Source organism: Ctenopharyngodon idella, chromosome 3 (assembly GCF_019924925.1).
Source record: "Ctenopharyngodon idella isolate HZGC_01 chromosome 3, HZGC01, whole genome shotgun sequence".
Lineage (NCBI taxonomy): Eukaryota > Metazoa > Chordata > Actinopteri > Cypriniformes > Xenocyprididae > Ctenopharyngodon > Ctenopharyngodon idella.
The window spans coordinates 47,399,144-47,414,900 of record NC_067222.1 but is presented as its reverse complement, the minus strand read 5'-3'; the positions used below and the strand labels follow the sequence as shown (position 1 = coordinate 47,414,900).

Genomic DNA, 15,757 nt, shown 5'->3' with positions numbered 1-15,757 from the left:
TTTTAAACCAAGATCTAATGGGTCAAGTGTTGACAAAAAAGAAACAGAAATTGCTAAAGCAAATCCATGAATTTCATCTTTTGTCAAGTTTTTGTTATTGCTCCTGGTTTAACAGCACTGCCTGTAAAATGAGTCTCTATGAGGAGAGAGAGGAGGAGGAGGATGTTCACACACATAAAGCAGCATCTGCAGAACCCAGCTGTGTGTCAATGAAGAGTGACACATCCATGAGAAACCCCCCTCATCTCAGTGATGGAGCAATGATCTCTGACCCTAAGTGAGTATAAAAATTAATTAAAAAAAGGGATTTTGTCCCAGGAATACATCTTACTTAGTTAAACCATGTTATCTCCATTTGTAGTGTCAGGAAATCAATGAAACACTATCAGCATAAATTGTATAAATCTTCTGAGATTATCATGAGCAACAACTACAGAAATGTTAAACTAAAAGATAAAGGCCACAAAGGGACCAGTAGCTGTTTTAGTCTATTTGTTTTGATCATGATCTTTATTTAAAAAGTGTTTAGAATCTCAGAATGTGTGACATCATTTCAAATTAGTGCTCAGAGTTTGATGTGCTGGAACATTTCAAGGATTTTCATTTCATTGCTTCTGCAGAGTGAAGAGAGATGATGTGATCAGATTAGTGACGCCCCATCTGATCCGTACTGACTCCGACTGTCAGACCCTCATCAGGCAGAGAGTCAAAGACCAACACAAAACCAGCATGAAGAACAAATATGAGACCTTATTTGAGGGAATAAAACAACAAAAGAATCAAACCCTCCTGAACAGGATCTACACACAGCTGTACATCATAGAGGGAGAGAGTGAAGGGATGAATGAAGAACATGAGGTTTTACAGATGGAGAAAACAGCCAGAACACAAGACACTCCAATCTACTGCAATGACATCTTTAAACCCTTACATGAACCAGGATGTGAGGAGAAAGACAAAATCAAAACTGTCCTTACTAAAGGCATAGCTGGAATTGGAAAAACCATCTCTGTGCAGAAGTTCATTCTGGACTGGACTGAGGGAAAAGCCAATCAGGATGTAGATTTTATGTTTGTGCTTCCATTTCGAGAGCTGAACTTGATTAAAGATCACCAGTGCAGTCTTTACAGACTTCTGCTGGACTTTCATCCTGAACTTAAAGATCTGGAATCAAAGATTTATGAGGAATGTAATGTTGTGTTCATTTTTGATGGTCTGGATGAAAGCAGAATTACACTGACGTTTTCAGATGATGAGAAACTTTGTGATGTGAATGAGTCTTCATCAGTGGGTGTGTTGATGTCAAACCTCATCAGAGGAGAGCTGCTACCCTCTGCTCTCATTTGGATCACCTCCAGACCAGCAGCAGCCAATCAGATCCCCTCAAAATACATCAACCGTGTGACAGAAATTCAGGGATTCAGTGAGTTGCAGAAGGAGGAATATTTCAGGAAGAAAATCTGTGACGAGTATCAAGCCAGCAGAATCATCTCACACATTAGAAGATCAAGAAGCCTCCATATCATGTGTCACATACCTGTCTTCTGCTGGATCTCAGCCACTTTGCTTCAAAAACTCCTGAAACGTGATGACAGTGCAGAAATTCCTCAAACTCTGACTGAAATGTACATCCACTTACTGCTGACTCAGATCAACATGAGGAATCAGAAGTATAATAAGAGAAATCCAACAAAACGTTTGCAGTCCAACAGAGACGTGACTCTGAAGCTTGCTAAACTGGCTTTCAATCAGCTGATGAAGGGCAATGTGATGTTCTATGAGGAGGACCTAATTGAGAGTGGCATAGACGTCACTGAAGCCTCAGTGTATTCTGGGATTTGCACTGAGATCTTTAAGGAGGAATCTGTGATTCATCAGAGGAAAGTCTACTGCTTCATTCATCTGAGCTTTCAGGAGTTTCTAGCTGCTTTCTATGAGTTTTATTCCCACATAGTCAAGAAAATGAAATTACAGAAGTTATTTCAAGATAACCAATATCAGTTGTACAGTCAGGATATCTCTCTGTATGAGTTTCTAATATCAGCAGTTGATAAGTCCTTACAGAGTGAAAATGGACATCTGGATCTCTTCCTGCGGTTCCTGCTGGGCATCTCACTGGAGTCCAATCAGAGACTCTTAAAGGATCTACTGTTATGCACAGTGAACAGATCAGAGACCATCAAGAGAATCACACAGTACATTAAAATCAAAATCAAAGGTGAAGAACGTCTCTCAGCTGACAGATGCATCAATCTTTTCCTCTGTCTGCTGGAAATGAAGGATCAGACTCTGTACAGAGAGATTCAGGAGTTTGTGAACTCAGAGAATCACTCAGTGAATCGACTTTCTCCGTCTCACTGCTCAACAATCGCCTACATGCTTCAGATATCAGAGGAGGTGCTGGAAGAGTTTGATCTGAAGAAATACAACACATCAGATGAGGGTAGAAAGAGACTGATACCAGCTGTGGTGAACTGCAGAAAAGCTCTGTGAGTATTAATTTATGTGATTGGAGATGAAACTCAATGTGTCTGTTTTGAGACACAGTAACATTGTAATTTCTACATCAAATCATGACACTGTTTTATTTGACATGGCAATAATTTAAAGGAAAATCAGAAGCTGTTTGAAGAGGACAAAACTGTTTTAAAGGGCACCTATTATGTCTCTTTTCACAAGATGTAATTTAAGTCTTTGGTGTCCCTAGAATGTGTCTGTGAAGTTTCAGCTCAAAATACCCCTCAGATCATTTATTATAGCTTGTCAAATTTGCCCCTATTTGGGTGTGAGCAAAAACACTGTTTTTGTGTGTCCCTTTCAAATGTAAATGAGCTGCTGCTCCTGGCCCCCTTTCCAGAAGAGGGTGGAGCTTTAAGAGCTTACACTTCAGATACTCAACAACAAAACTGGAGAATCTCACGCAGCCAAAATGTCAAAAATTGTCAGTAGTGGTGTTCAGCCTTACATGTTCATACCGGAGTCGGACATTAATGGAGAGACTCAGGAAGAAGTTACAACTTTTAGAATATCCACTAACCATTCAGAAAAGTTGCAAATTGATGTAGTTGTTGTGGAGTTAATTTGATTCAACTCATCGACTAGCATGTACTGCCATGAGCATTTATGATCAAACCCAGTGAGTTTGTAAAAATGAAATAAAAAAGAAGAGCAAGCGCTGAACCTTTTGGTGAAAGCTGAACTGAACACTGAACCATGAAACCTTGAGTGATCTGCCTGTGAGGTAAAATTGAAGCCAATTTAGCAGTTAAATAGGTGGAAAAGTCTTCGGGAGTCAGAGTAGAATTGGGAGGAAGTAAAGGAGGACAGAGTAGAGAGGAGAATATTATGAAGTTCCGGGTGTCCGAGGTTGTCGTTGTTGACTTTATTCTGGTACTTATACTGGCTCAAGTCAACTAGGCCTTTTGTCTTGATCTATTTCCTCTTAGCAACTCTGAGCTTGATTCTATTGTTGTGAAGATCATTTGTGAGCCAAGGGCTGGAAGATGTTGCACATACAGTACTGGAAGTGGGAGGACAGCTATGGTCAAGGCAGGATGTTTAGGTGGAGCAGAGAGTATCAGTAGCTTTAGTGACATCAAGAGAAGTGGTTAATGGTAGAGAGGGATGCGACACCACAGAGGAGAAGCATGTAGAGGAGACAGAGCAAAGGATTACAGTGAAAGGAGACCAGAGGAGTTATTGGTAAGCATGAAGGTAGAGTGACAGAACTGGAGAAAGAAGAGCTCAGAGAAATATAATGGAGTAAAAAGGTGGTTGTCAGTGATACAGTTGTGTGTGAGGATGAGCTCCAGTTGTTTGCCTGCTTTGTGTGTCACAGGGAGTTGCTTTCTTGTGAAGTCAAACAAGGCCAGAAGAACTAGAAATTCAACCACTTGAGGTTTGTCAAGGTAAATGTTGAAGTCACCAAGGATCACCAACATTAAACTGTGAAGATGAACGATCAGGACTTCAATGATAAAGTACTTTATTGCTTTATGTACAAGAACAATGACTGTCATCTTATATGTGTACACTGTTGTGTAGAATCTGTTGCTTTGGAATGTAAATCAAAGTGTCTCTGTCTTGTTATTTCAGCAATCAGAGTTTTACCTGTGTCAAATATATGACTAGAACTGATCTTGAGTCAGTTTTATGATAACTTCATAGTGTCGGACTAATTTAAATGTTTAAGATGATTTTCAAACAATATTCAGAGTTCACTTCCTGATAAAAAAATTTAGTAATAATCACATGATCAATATGTGATCAATACCATGTGCAGAACAAAGAAAACATTATTTTAACCCACCATCTCCTCTTTATTGAACCACATTTCATCCTGTCTTACAGATTTGCTGACTGTAATCTCACTGGCCAGCTGTGTGAAAGTTTGTCTTTATTTCTACAATCATCAAACTCATCACTGAGAGAGCTGGACCTGAGTAACAATGACCTGAAGGATTCAGGAGTGAAGCTTCTGTCTGATGGACTTAAGAGTTCACACTGTCAACTCAACATACTGAGGTTTGGGGTTTTCTGTAAATATAATTTTGTCCAGAAAATAAATTGACATATAAATGTATGCTAGTGTAATGTTTTTCATACAGTATTATGTTGCTGTGGCTAATTTGAGACAAAGTGGAAAAATAGTGTAGGGGAATTTTACAGTTAAAGACCCAAAAGACCAAATATGATGAATAAAGACCAGGAGTCAGAGTTTAAAAAAAATAATAAATTGAAGAAAATTTTACTGAAAAATAGGTCGCAGTTTCATCAGCAGAAGCCAGCTTCAAGTCTCACAAGGAGTTCGTAGGCCGCTCTGCATACATTCAAATTTCCACCACGATTATACTCTAACAGAGTCAACTAACTATGTCATTACTTCAGGTTGAATGATTCTGATTGGCTAAGAAAAATAGACAAAATTAGTAATCTTCCACACATGGACAGATAGTCAGAAGCATATCTCCATTCATCAGAATGCTGACGAGGGGACCCTGGATTTAGGTACTGGATGTCCGTTTGGGGTCATGACATGGCGTCTGTCTGTTCTCCAGCAGAGTGCCAGTTGTCCACCAGTACAAAGGACCTGCACAGAACACTAAGCGCACACACACAGATACACATGATTCGCAGCTTCTTCAAGGTTGAAGTTGATCTGAGCTCTGCTCTGAGCAGGAAACTTTCCCAAAGCATACTGATAACATGTTCTTTTCTCTCAGTGAGAGGTACAGACAATATTAAAAATTATTTTCTAGTGTTTGAAAAGGAAAATAAATGCTTTAACAAATTATTTGAATGACTTCTTCAATGTAACAAAAAGATAAATGTTGATTAATAACTTAAAAGATGTATACTGAAGCGGCAGTGGTTTCCAGAATCCACCCCCCTTCAATAGTTAGGAATTGCATGTTTTGTGAAGATACATGAGAATTTTGTACTTTGTTTTATTTAGATTGACACACTGTAATCTCACTGGTCAGTGCTGTGAAAGTTTGTCTTCATCTCTACAATCAAACTTCTCACTGAGAGAGCTGGACCTGAGTAACAATGACCTACAGGATTCAGGAGTGAAGCTTCTGTCTGTTGGAATGAAGAAATCACACTGTCAACTCAACATACTGAGGTAAGAAAAACAGATAAAGGTTCACTTGGTTATGAAATTACAGATGCCTTCTGTTCTGGTTCTGATCTCCTGGGTGTAATATATCAACAGACCCCAGTGTGTCTGAAGACTTTGGGTTTGTATTTGTATAAAAATTATTTATTAGCTTTTAAAATGTCAAAGTTGGGGGGAGTGGAGATGAACAGAATCTGTTACTAAGATCAATTCTGCTCCATTAACACCGTGACATTGAATAAAATGCTGAACCCAGTTACTCCAGCTGAACTGAACCTGTAATCAGTTATCGGTTCATAAAAAGTGACACATTGAATCAATTAATTATTTTATTTAAAGCAGTTCTGATGATATCCAGTCCCAGATAATGTGATGTTGAGAGTGTGTGTGTGTGTGTGTGTGTGTGTGTGTGTGTGTGTGTGTGTGTGTGTGTGTGTGTGTGTGTGTGTGTGTAGATTATCTGGCTGTATGGTGACAGAGGAAGGCTGTTGTTTTCTGGCTTCAGCTCTGAGTTCAAACACCTCACACCTGAGAGAGCTGGATCTGAGCTACAATTACCCAGGACAATCATTAGTCAAGCTGCTTTCAGATCCAAACTACAGACTGGACAAACTCAAGTATGTTCAAAACTAACAATCATTGTGTCATGTGTGTTTGGACATATGTGTGCTATAAAGTCAATGAAAACTTATATGTACATAAATTCCTGAATACAGCACATATATACACATACATATACACTCGTGCCACGAGATCTCGCGAGATTAAAATGTGACGATTTCTCGTTAAGGCGAAAATTTGTCTCATGACATTGCCATGACGAAGTGTGAGGGGGTTAAATTAGGATAGAATAGTGCTTGAGTATTGTTGTCTTTTACTTTTACTCAGAAAGTAGAACTGAAATGACATTCATTACAAGATGATTAGTTAAACCATTTCAAATGTACCTGCAGACTATTTTTCAAGTCTGCAGGTGCATTTGAGGTGCATGTATTGCAGGTGCATGTATTTCATCATTGAGGATTTCTTAAAAATACTGTGTAAAAATCTTGTTTTGTCTCATTCTCGTGAACTCAATCTTGTGTCTCGTCTCATGAGCTACCTGTCTCGTCACACCCCATATACATACTATACAGAAAAATAAGGATGTGTCTTGAACTCTGTGACAGAAGATGATCTTGATTCAGCATAACAGCAGCATCTGAGAAACAGACTCAAGTCTCTGATCCCAAAACATCAGTTGAAAGGTTTTTGCTGGTCTAGAAAGTAATTTCTCAGTGCTGACAGAGACATGAACGAAAAACAGATCCAAGATACAGGCTCAGTGATCACAGTCTAAGTGAGAAGAAATTATGTTTGACCTCATGAGACTGAATAAAGCAGAGCAACTGAACACAAGAGATTTCTGCAGTTAGTAGATGAATATAAGTTTAAAAAATGATTAAAAAAACTTGCAAAAAGGAAAGGATATAGACAAATGATCAGTGAATGTAAAGGTGAGTCTGTAGCTCAAGGCTTGAGGATCTTATCCAATGATAGAGGCTGTGAATAAAGAACTACATCAAATGATGGAGGACAGACAGAAGATATCAAAAAGATCTTCATCAGAAGAGACACTGGCCTGAGTTTGGAGATATAGTTCAGTCAAACTGACAATTCTGTCATCATTTATTCACCCTTATGTTAATCCAAACCTGTATGATTTCATCAAAAAGAGAGAGCAGTTTCTTTTAACGTGTGTGTACTTATATGTGCCTTATTGTGCTGTTGTAGAAATACCATGGGACATGTCCAGAAAACAGAGCGTGTGAACACAGTGGCCAATCAGAGGTGTTTACAAATCCACTCAACAGCGCTCAAAGCATCACATTTTTAAAATTTCAGTACGGAAGTTGGTACTTTTGACAACTCTAGTAGGGAGCTTGGGTGGAGTCGACAGGGCAGGCAGCAAGGGAAGAGCCAACAAGGCAGGCTGGTCAGACTTGGCAAGACAGGAACCAGGGTGAAGAAGAGGAACCCCACAAAGAAGACTGTTCCAAGGGAAGCACGGCCAATGTAGTGGGCACAGGGAAGACAATTATCTGGGACAGGAGCAGACTCTGGGATGGCCTCTGTGGCTGACTTTGGGGACATCAGGGCTGGAGCTGAGGAGGCCAGGAGGGATGTGTGTGGCCGTATTAGGGAGAGTGGGCTGCTTGATGACGGCCTCCGTGGCCATATCAAGGAGAGTGGGCTGCTCGATGATGGCCTCTGGGGCAGCAGTGGTGGGTGGCAGACTGGTCCCAAGTCCGAAGAAGCCGTGTGCATATTCCAGGCATGCAGGACAGCCAAAACATAGAAGGCAAACCCAAGCCATGTGCTTGAAAAAGACATGAACACGCAGCTAATGAGAACACTCATAAGCCGCTTGTTCACACAAAACATAACATGAAATCACAGCCAATGAGACAATGAGAAAGCGTGCGGCCAAAGAAAACACGAACCGCATGCTTCACAGAACACAACACACGCAGACAGAAGAGCGCACGGCCCGAGTGAACTTGAAACCAAATGCTCACACAACAAGACAGAGTGCACGAGAACGAGCGAATGCTCATTCTTTGCACTCACAGCAGATGACAAACACATGGAGCATGAATGTCCGAATCCCGACACAGAACCGAAATCAAACTAGACCAAAGTGCTGGGATCTGAACACCACATCCCGCACGCAAGACGACTCACATGGACGGCCCGAGCGAACTCAGAACCGTAGCTCAACATGACAGGACAAGACGACAGCAGTGTCAGAGCTCTGTCACAAAACCAAGAATACTCAGACAGAAGTGACAGAACCCTGACTCCTGCACCTGGGATGCATCTATTTCCCTCAAATTATTTGAACCATAAAAATATATATATATTATATATATATATATATATATATATTTATATTATTGATAAAGAATTAATGACAATAATAAATGAATGGATGACAAAATGATATCAATACAAAAATTTCTGTTAAGGTTTTTTATAGCCCGAGACAGTAATGCGAACACCTCCTCAACTGGATAAAACGTTTCCACTACGAGAGAAAGCGGCAGCCACGTGGTGATTCCTTGTCACATCCGCTGTGAAAGGGCCTTTAGTGTAGCAAATATAAGCAAATTGTTAGGTTGAATTGACTTTCAGTTAAAGTTATATTAACCCACATATTCTCTTTGGGGTCTGTACAGAACCCATGTGATGTTTCCCATCATTAAAAAACAGTTCCCCTTATCTCAGTGACATGAGATTTTGTAACTTTTGTTACATTATGTCTAAACACACACAAAAAAAACTGGGCTTGATTTGGTTGTTTTGAAGGTATTTAATAAAAAAAAAAAAAATAAATAAATAAAAAAAAGTCACACTCATGGTCTTCGCACTGAAAATGAATGGGAAAGGTGAAAATTTAAGAGTTTTTTTATTGTTCATTTTTTTATTAAAATACATCTGGCAGAAATCTGAAAATGTCAGCACAGAAATGAAGGTCTGGTACTAGAACACAAATGCAATTTAGAACAGACATGCTCACACACGCACAAGCACACAAGTGGGCCTGCTACATAGAGCATTTATATAGAATTTGGCAAACAAAATCACAAATGCAGATATGAAGGGGTGAGATGTAACAAAAAAAAAACAAAAAAAAAAAAACACATGCATACACACTAGGGCTGCACGATTTATCGCACGATACAAAAAATAACATTGAAATCGTGCTTAAATGCGATTCTCAGTGCGATTATGAAATTGCAAAGGCTGTGATTATTTTTTTCATGCGCAGCTTGTCAATGAAGTATGGCTCCAAATGCTAATCCATCTGAAAGCACTGAGAGTTTGAGTCGCTTATAATGCACATTTGAAAAAGCAACGCGCGTCTTTCCAGACATTAGAAGCATTTATTAACATCTTGTCCAACAAAAGACAACATTTATTAACGTTTTTACTCCAAACTCACTTCATAACGACAGTTGAGCATCCTTCTGTGAGATGAATAAGGCAGTCATGTGTTTATTAGTCATGTTTAAACAATCAAAGGGTATCAATCTTCTGTTTATTCAGCTACAGCAATAGTATGATGCCCATAGGGATTCCCTGGAATGCCGCGTGTTATCTACTTCTAAGGCAGGGCATATTTGCAGTTTCTGCGCAAGAGCGCCCTCTGGCTTTCAGATGGAGAAGCACTTACTACTGATCACAGAGCCATACAGCTCTGACAAGGTGCGCATAAAATAATGGCAACCTTTGCCAAATTGGTTGTGATAAAATTTGCGATATATCGCGATATATCATGCCGCCCTAACGCACACACAAACACTTTTGCATGAACACATGCACACACTTGTATATGTGGTTTACAGGGACTCTCCATAGACGTAATGGTTTTTATACTGTACAAACTATATATTCTATCCCCCTACTCTACCCCTACCCCTAATCCTACCCATCACAGAAAACTATCTGCATTTTTTGAATTTCAAAAAAAAAAAAAAAAAAAAAAAAAAAAAAAAAAAAAAAAAACAGTTCAGTATGTTTTTTTTTTTAAGCCATTTGGCTTACGAGGACACAGGAAGTGTCCTCAATAACCATGATTACGTTGTAATTCCCATGTCATTATACACGTTTGTGTCGTCATAAACCATGTATACAAGAACACACACACACACACACACACACCAAAACAAATAAACAACTTTGCTATTGCTACTGGTTGTATTTACAGTTTTTAATGTTTATGTCTTTTTTTTGTTTTTTTGCTTTTTTACTTTTGGTTTATTAAAATAAATATATTGTGAATCTAATCATCTAATCTGAGTTAAGTTTTTTTTTTGTGCAAATTTATATGGCATTATTGCAAAGACAAACACTCCAGAAGTCCCCAAAAAGCAAAAACAAATTCTAAACTTTCACAAAAATACTTATTTTAATGCATTTTATTGTTAAAAAAAAAAAAAAAAAAAAAAAAAAAACTTGTCTTATGATCAGTTGGCCACATCCAGAAAAATGAATGGATCTCTATTGCCCTCTGCTGGATAAATATTGTCAAAACACTTTTTCTAAAACTGTAGTTATTAAAACTTCTAACCAACAGATGGCAGAATTCTGCCTCCAACACATAGATCAATATCCAGAAACAACTTCTATTTAATTTAGATCATCATGAGAGCTGGCCCGTCCCACAGGCGGTACAGGCGGTCGCCTAGGGCCCCGTCTTATCTGGGGGGCCCCCACGGCCATGAAAATATTAGCATAATCGGAGTGTCTATTTACACTAAGTGCAAATAGTCAAACTTGTTGGCATGTGCAACATCTGGTTGGGACAAAAGTATAAAAACCGCTTGTGTCTCGTCAGTGATAATGGCGTAGGGAATCAGGCATTACAGATACTTTTGATGCAAATCGTCCAGAGTTCGAATCCGCCTTTTGCCGAATTTGTTCTTCTCGCTTTTTCCATCACATATAAGATAGGAAAGGCATTTATTTTCAATAAATATTCCAATCAAAAAGAAGATTTGTTCATTAATTGTTCAATAAAGAACAAGTGAATAAATCCGAAAACAAACATACACAGTAGCCTAATACCGCCTGTGATATAGTGGGAGAACTCGAGTACTGTAATTATCACAGTATTCATATACACAGATTCTACCACACTTCTCTCCAAAATGCTCAAGTTTGTTAGAAACGTGAAAAATGTATTTTAGTGGCGCACTTAGACTACTCTTTATTAATGCTTAATTGCTTATTAAGCATTTTGTATGACAAAATGTGCTGTCAAGAATAAAAATTCCAAATATTCTAATCTCTATGGTAATATCGACTTAACTGATGTGGATATAGAGTACCTCAGAGATGACGCGTTTTTGTAGGCCAACCTGGAAGTTAGCGGCGCACAGGTTCCCTTGATCGAAAGCCTTTTTTCACATAGGCTTTTGGAAAAATCGCAAAAAATAAGCTCTGTGTTTAATAAAGGGTTATGACACTTACACATTTCGTCTATCAAGATAATCTTTACAAGTTAAAACAACATTTATACATTTTAAAGCCTAAATAAAGTCTTCAGATATAAAAACCTAACAGTAGGCTATAAACGGACTACAACAACTTTATTTAAAAAACATGCTCGCTGATTATGATCTGTGCTGTGTATAAATACTTATCCACTTTTTCATGAGAAATTCTGTCCATTTGTTTTGTCCAAAAATGTTAGAAAATAATTTAAATTATTATTATTATTAAAGTTTATGCGTGCCTCTCTGAGATATTTTTATCTTTTGTTAATAATGTTTTAATTTATTTGTTTATTATTTTGTTAGGTTATATAAACCTTAATATTATTTTCTTTGTGTTTAAAAATTCTTATGCTTGATCATTGTGCCCCAAATAAACTTTAAAAGATTATCTTTCACTGTATTATGTTTGATACTGTGTTTGCATAACATTTGCCAATTTGCCAGAAAAAAAAAAACGCGCTTACCATCTCAGAAGCGCTAGCTATGGCCGTATCAATTTCAAGTCTTATGTTTGTCATGATAACATCTAAAGTCCCCGCCAAAGGAAGTAGTCCCTTTTAGCAACTTGTTAGCAACTGCCATTTTTAAGACACAATAAAGGTTTAAAAAAAAATAAAAATTCACAAGTGGGTTATAACTGGTGTGTTATGTCATAGATCAAAACGTGAAAATATTTAGAGGCTTTGTTAACCACAGACCTTATTCCAGGCGATTTAGCAAAAACCCATTCAAAAAACCCATAGACTTTAGGGCGATGGAACTGGAAGTCCTAAAATGCTAACTCGCTTCCGGGTTTTGCATACAAAAATACGTCATCTCTGAGGTACTCTATTGCCTATCGGAATAGTCTCTCATAACGTCATGACGTCTCGTCATACACAATGCTATTTTTTGTTCATTTAAATGAAAAGATGAATAGATAAAGTGAAGTTGTGGTATTAATGGTATCCAAACGCTATCTTTACGGAGCCGAAAAAAGGAAAAAAAGCACAGGAAGAAAGAAGCTCAAAGTAAAGGTATGCTCTTTTGACTGCTATAAATAGCACATTATTAATTGCTTGTGTCACATATGAGGGAAACATTGGACCACATTCAGCGCACTAAGTTAAAGAATTATCTACCCACGCATTTTGTATTGATTTACTGTTTAATGAATTTATCAATAGTTTAAATGAAGGCGGCGTGCCACCTACAGGCCTTTTAGGTGAAGTGTAGGTTTGTAAAGAACGCGCAATGCCGAAGACACCGGTTCGAATCTCACTCGGAGCGGGTCGAGTAGGATCGATTACACACTTATTTGTTAAATCTGTTAAAATTAATGAGGGGGGGGGGGGGGGGGGTAAAAAAAAAAAGTATTTTTCAAAAAAAAAAAAAAAAAAAAAAAAGTAATATTTCATATTCACGCTAATGGTGTAGTTGAGTATTTTTGTGGTAAATAGTTTAAAAATTACCATATATCCCCCAAAACACAGCATAAATGTATAGTTAAGTAAATAAAAATGAAATATGAGCATGAACAAGTGTTTCTGTTCAACCATCTAGAGTGACTAAACTAAAAAAAGGTGATTAGGTGATTTAAATGTTTTTATTTTCTGTATTATGTAAATTGAGTATGACATTTTTGTTTTTATAGTATGGATCATAGTGGAGAAATCAGGATTACAACAGGACCACAGAAATGTAGGTTACCCCACCCCCCCACCACACACACACACACACACACACACACACACCTGCTTTAATTGTTGTTTTGTTATGTTATGTTATAATGTCTCTTTTTGTGTTCAGATGCATGTGATCTCACACTGGATTTAAACACAGCAAACACTCATCTCACTCTGTCTGAGAGGAACAGAAAAGTCACACATGTGAAAGAGAAGCAGCCGTATCCTGATCATCCTGAGAGATTTGATGAGTGTCTGCAGGTTCTGTGTAGAGAGAGTCTGTCTGGATGCTGTTACTGGGAGGCTGAATGGAGCGGAAATGTTTGTATATCAGTGGCATATAAAGGAATCAAGAGGAAAGTATGGAGTGAGGACTGTAGGTTTGGAAACAGTGAAAAGTCCTGGAGTCTGAGCTGTTGTAATGACAGTTTCAACGTCAGACACAATAATAAGATCACAGTCATATCTGCCCCTTCACATCGCTCTAACAGAGTAGGAGTGTATCTGAATTGGTCGGCCGGCACTCTGTCCTTCTACAGCGTCTCTGACACACACACACTCACACACTTACACACACTCAACAGCATATTCACTGAACCCCTCTATGCTGGATTTGGTTTTGATTATGGCTCCTCTGTGTCTCTGTGTGAGATTAAACCGCTTTCTGTGAGAAACAATTGAGACACAGTTTAGTGAACAAAACAGACATTATCGCTCTCTTTAACTCACACAGCTGTAAACTCTCTCTCCTAATCTTAATTTCAGTGTGTATATAGAAACACACATGTTCACTTCAGCCTAAATGAGACACACTATAGACTTCTATTGTATTTTTATAAAGACGTTTGAATGTGGGTTATGAGCCTGAGTTATTTGTTAATTTATTCCATTCTGTTGTGCTGTGTATATCTTCTTGAGTAGCTCTTCTCTGTGTATGTATTTGTGCATATGTGTTATAGGTGGGAGGGTCCTTGTAATAACTGGTTGAAGGCTGTGATTGGTTCTCCCTCACACCTGATCCAGAAATAAGGACAGCCCCAAACACTCAACCTCTGCCATTATTGTGCCATCATGTGTTTGATTGTGTACCATTCGCTACTGCTTCATATCATCATCATCGTCATCATCATCATCATCATCATCATCATCATCATCATCATCATCATCATCATCATGTCTAGTTTAGAGTGTCCTATCTTAGAGATTGTGAGTGGTTATTTGAGATTGTGAATGTGATTTTTTTTTTTTTTTTTTTTTTTTTTTGGTACCTGTGATATTTTGAACTGTTTGCTACGGACTTGTATATATCTTTTGTAAATAAGTTTTGCCAAGTTAAGGGATTTAGGGGGGTTGATGCCATTTTATTTTGTTCATCTTTTCACACTGTTTTTAGTTTAGGGAGTCAGGTAAGTTTAAACAGTATTTTGTTTTCTTTAATTTTGAATTAGGAAGTGTAGAGGTTTAAACATTTTTTTTATTTTGGCCTTGTCTGCCCCTGATGCTAAACCCTTATTGTAAAATAAAACACTTATTATTTTGCATCTCTCTAGACTCTCTTCCTTTTTCTGTTACAGCTGACCCCTAGCAGTCATAACAGTGTGGCTCAACAAGAGTTTTGTCTTTCTGAGTCTCTGAGTGCCACCTGGAGGAAGATTTAGTTTCTCACTCACAGGAAACAGTTTTTAGCAGGTGCTTGCTTTGTTACTATGATAACTAAGGGTCAGGTCAGAGCTCATCTTCTAAACACACTTGATTACAAATGTTAAAGGCTGTGGAGCTCATCTTGCTATACAATAATACATTTTTGTAATTTTCAACAAATAATAAAAGTCTGTTTTATAACTAAATGTTTTTCATGTGTTTATCACTCAATATCGGTCAACACTGCTATAAATATATTGTTAAAAAAAGTTATATTCAGATTATAAATATATGAACAGTGAGCGTTTTTAATGCTGTTTCGAAGAGCTTTATTTATTAAAGACTTATGTTTATCTTTGAAAGACTTAATGTGTTTGAATTTCTGTAAATTGTGATGTGTGATATAAGAGTTTACAAGCTGACTTCATTCTTGTCTTTGTCAGCCAATCAAAATTAAACATTTTGGCTTTGACTGAAACATGGATCTCAGCAGAAACACAGCGACTCCTTCAGCTCTCTCTACTAACTTAATTTTCCCCCACAACCCTCGTCCAACTGTGCGGATTCAACGTCAGACACAATAATAAGATCACAGTCATATCTGCCCCTTCACATCGCTCTAACAGAGTAGGAGTGTGTCTGAATTGGTCGGCTGGCACTCTGTCCTTCTACAGCATCTGACACACACACACACACACACACACACACACACACACACTTACACACACTCAACAGCATATTCACTGAACCCCTCTATGCTGGATTTGGTTTTGATTATGGCTCCTCTGTGT

At 38.0% G+C, this 15,757-nt stretch overlaps 1 protein-coding gene across 10 annotated transcripts in view; it reads left to right on the top strand.

Annotated features, from left to right (window-relative positions):
• The window catches only part of LOC127508726 (NACHT, LRR and PYD domains-containing protein 3-like), a 28,326-nt gene extending 13,462 nt beyond the window's left edge, over window positions 1-14,864 (top strand). For 8 of the 10 annotated variants that reach the window (XM_051886999.1, XM_051887001.1, XM_051887000.1 and 5 more), the window contains 7 exons: window positions 116-277; window positions 621-2,489; window positions 4,351-4,524; window positions 5,456-5,626; window positions 6,076-6,237; window positions 13,295-13,341; window positions 13,450-14,864. In XM_051886999.1, coding sequence (XP_051742959.1) covers window positions 116-277; window positions 621-2,489; window positions 4,351-4,524; window positions 5,456-5,626; window positions 6,076-6,237; window positions 13,295-13,341; window positions 13,450-14,006 — 3,142 coding nt within the window. In that variant the 3' untranslated portion in view covers window positions 14,007-14,864. Of the gene's footprint in view, window positions 1-115; window positions 278-620; window positions 2,490-4,350; window positions 4,525-5,455; window positions 5,627-6,075; window positions 6,238-7,393; window positions 11,496-13,294; window positions 13,342-13,449 lie in introns of those variants that run through there. The other 2 variants (XM_051887002.1, XM_051887004.1) reach the window with 2 other exon arrangements.
• Window positions 14,865-15,757: the final 893 nt, after the last annotated feature.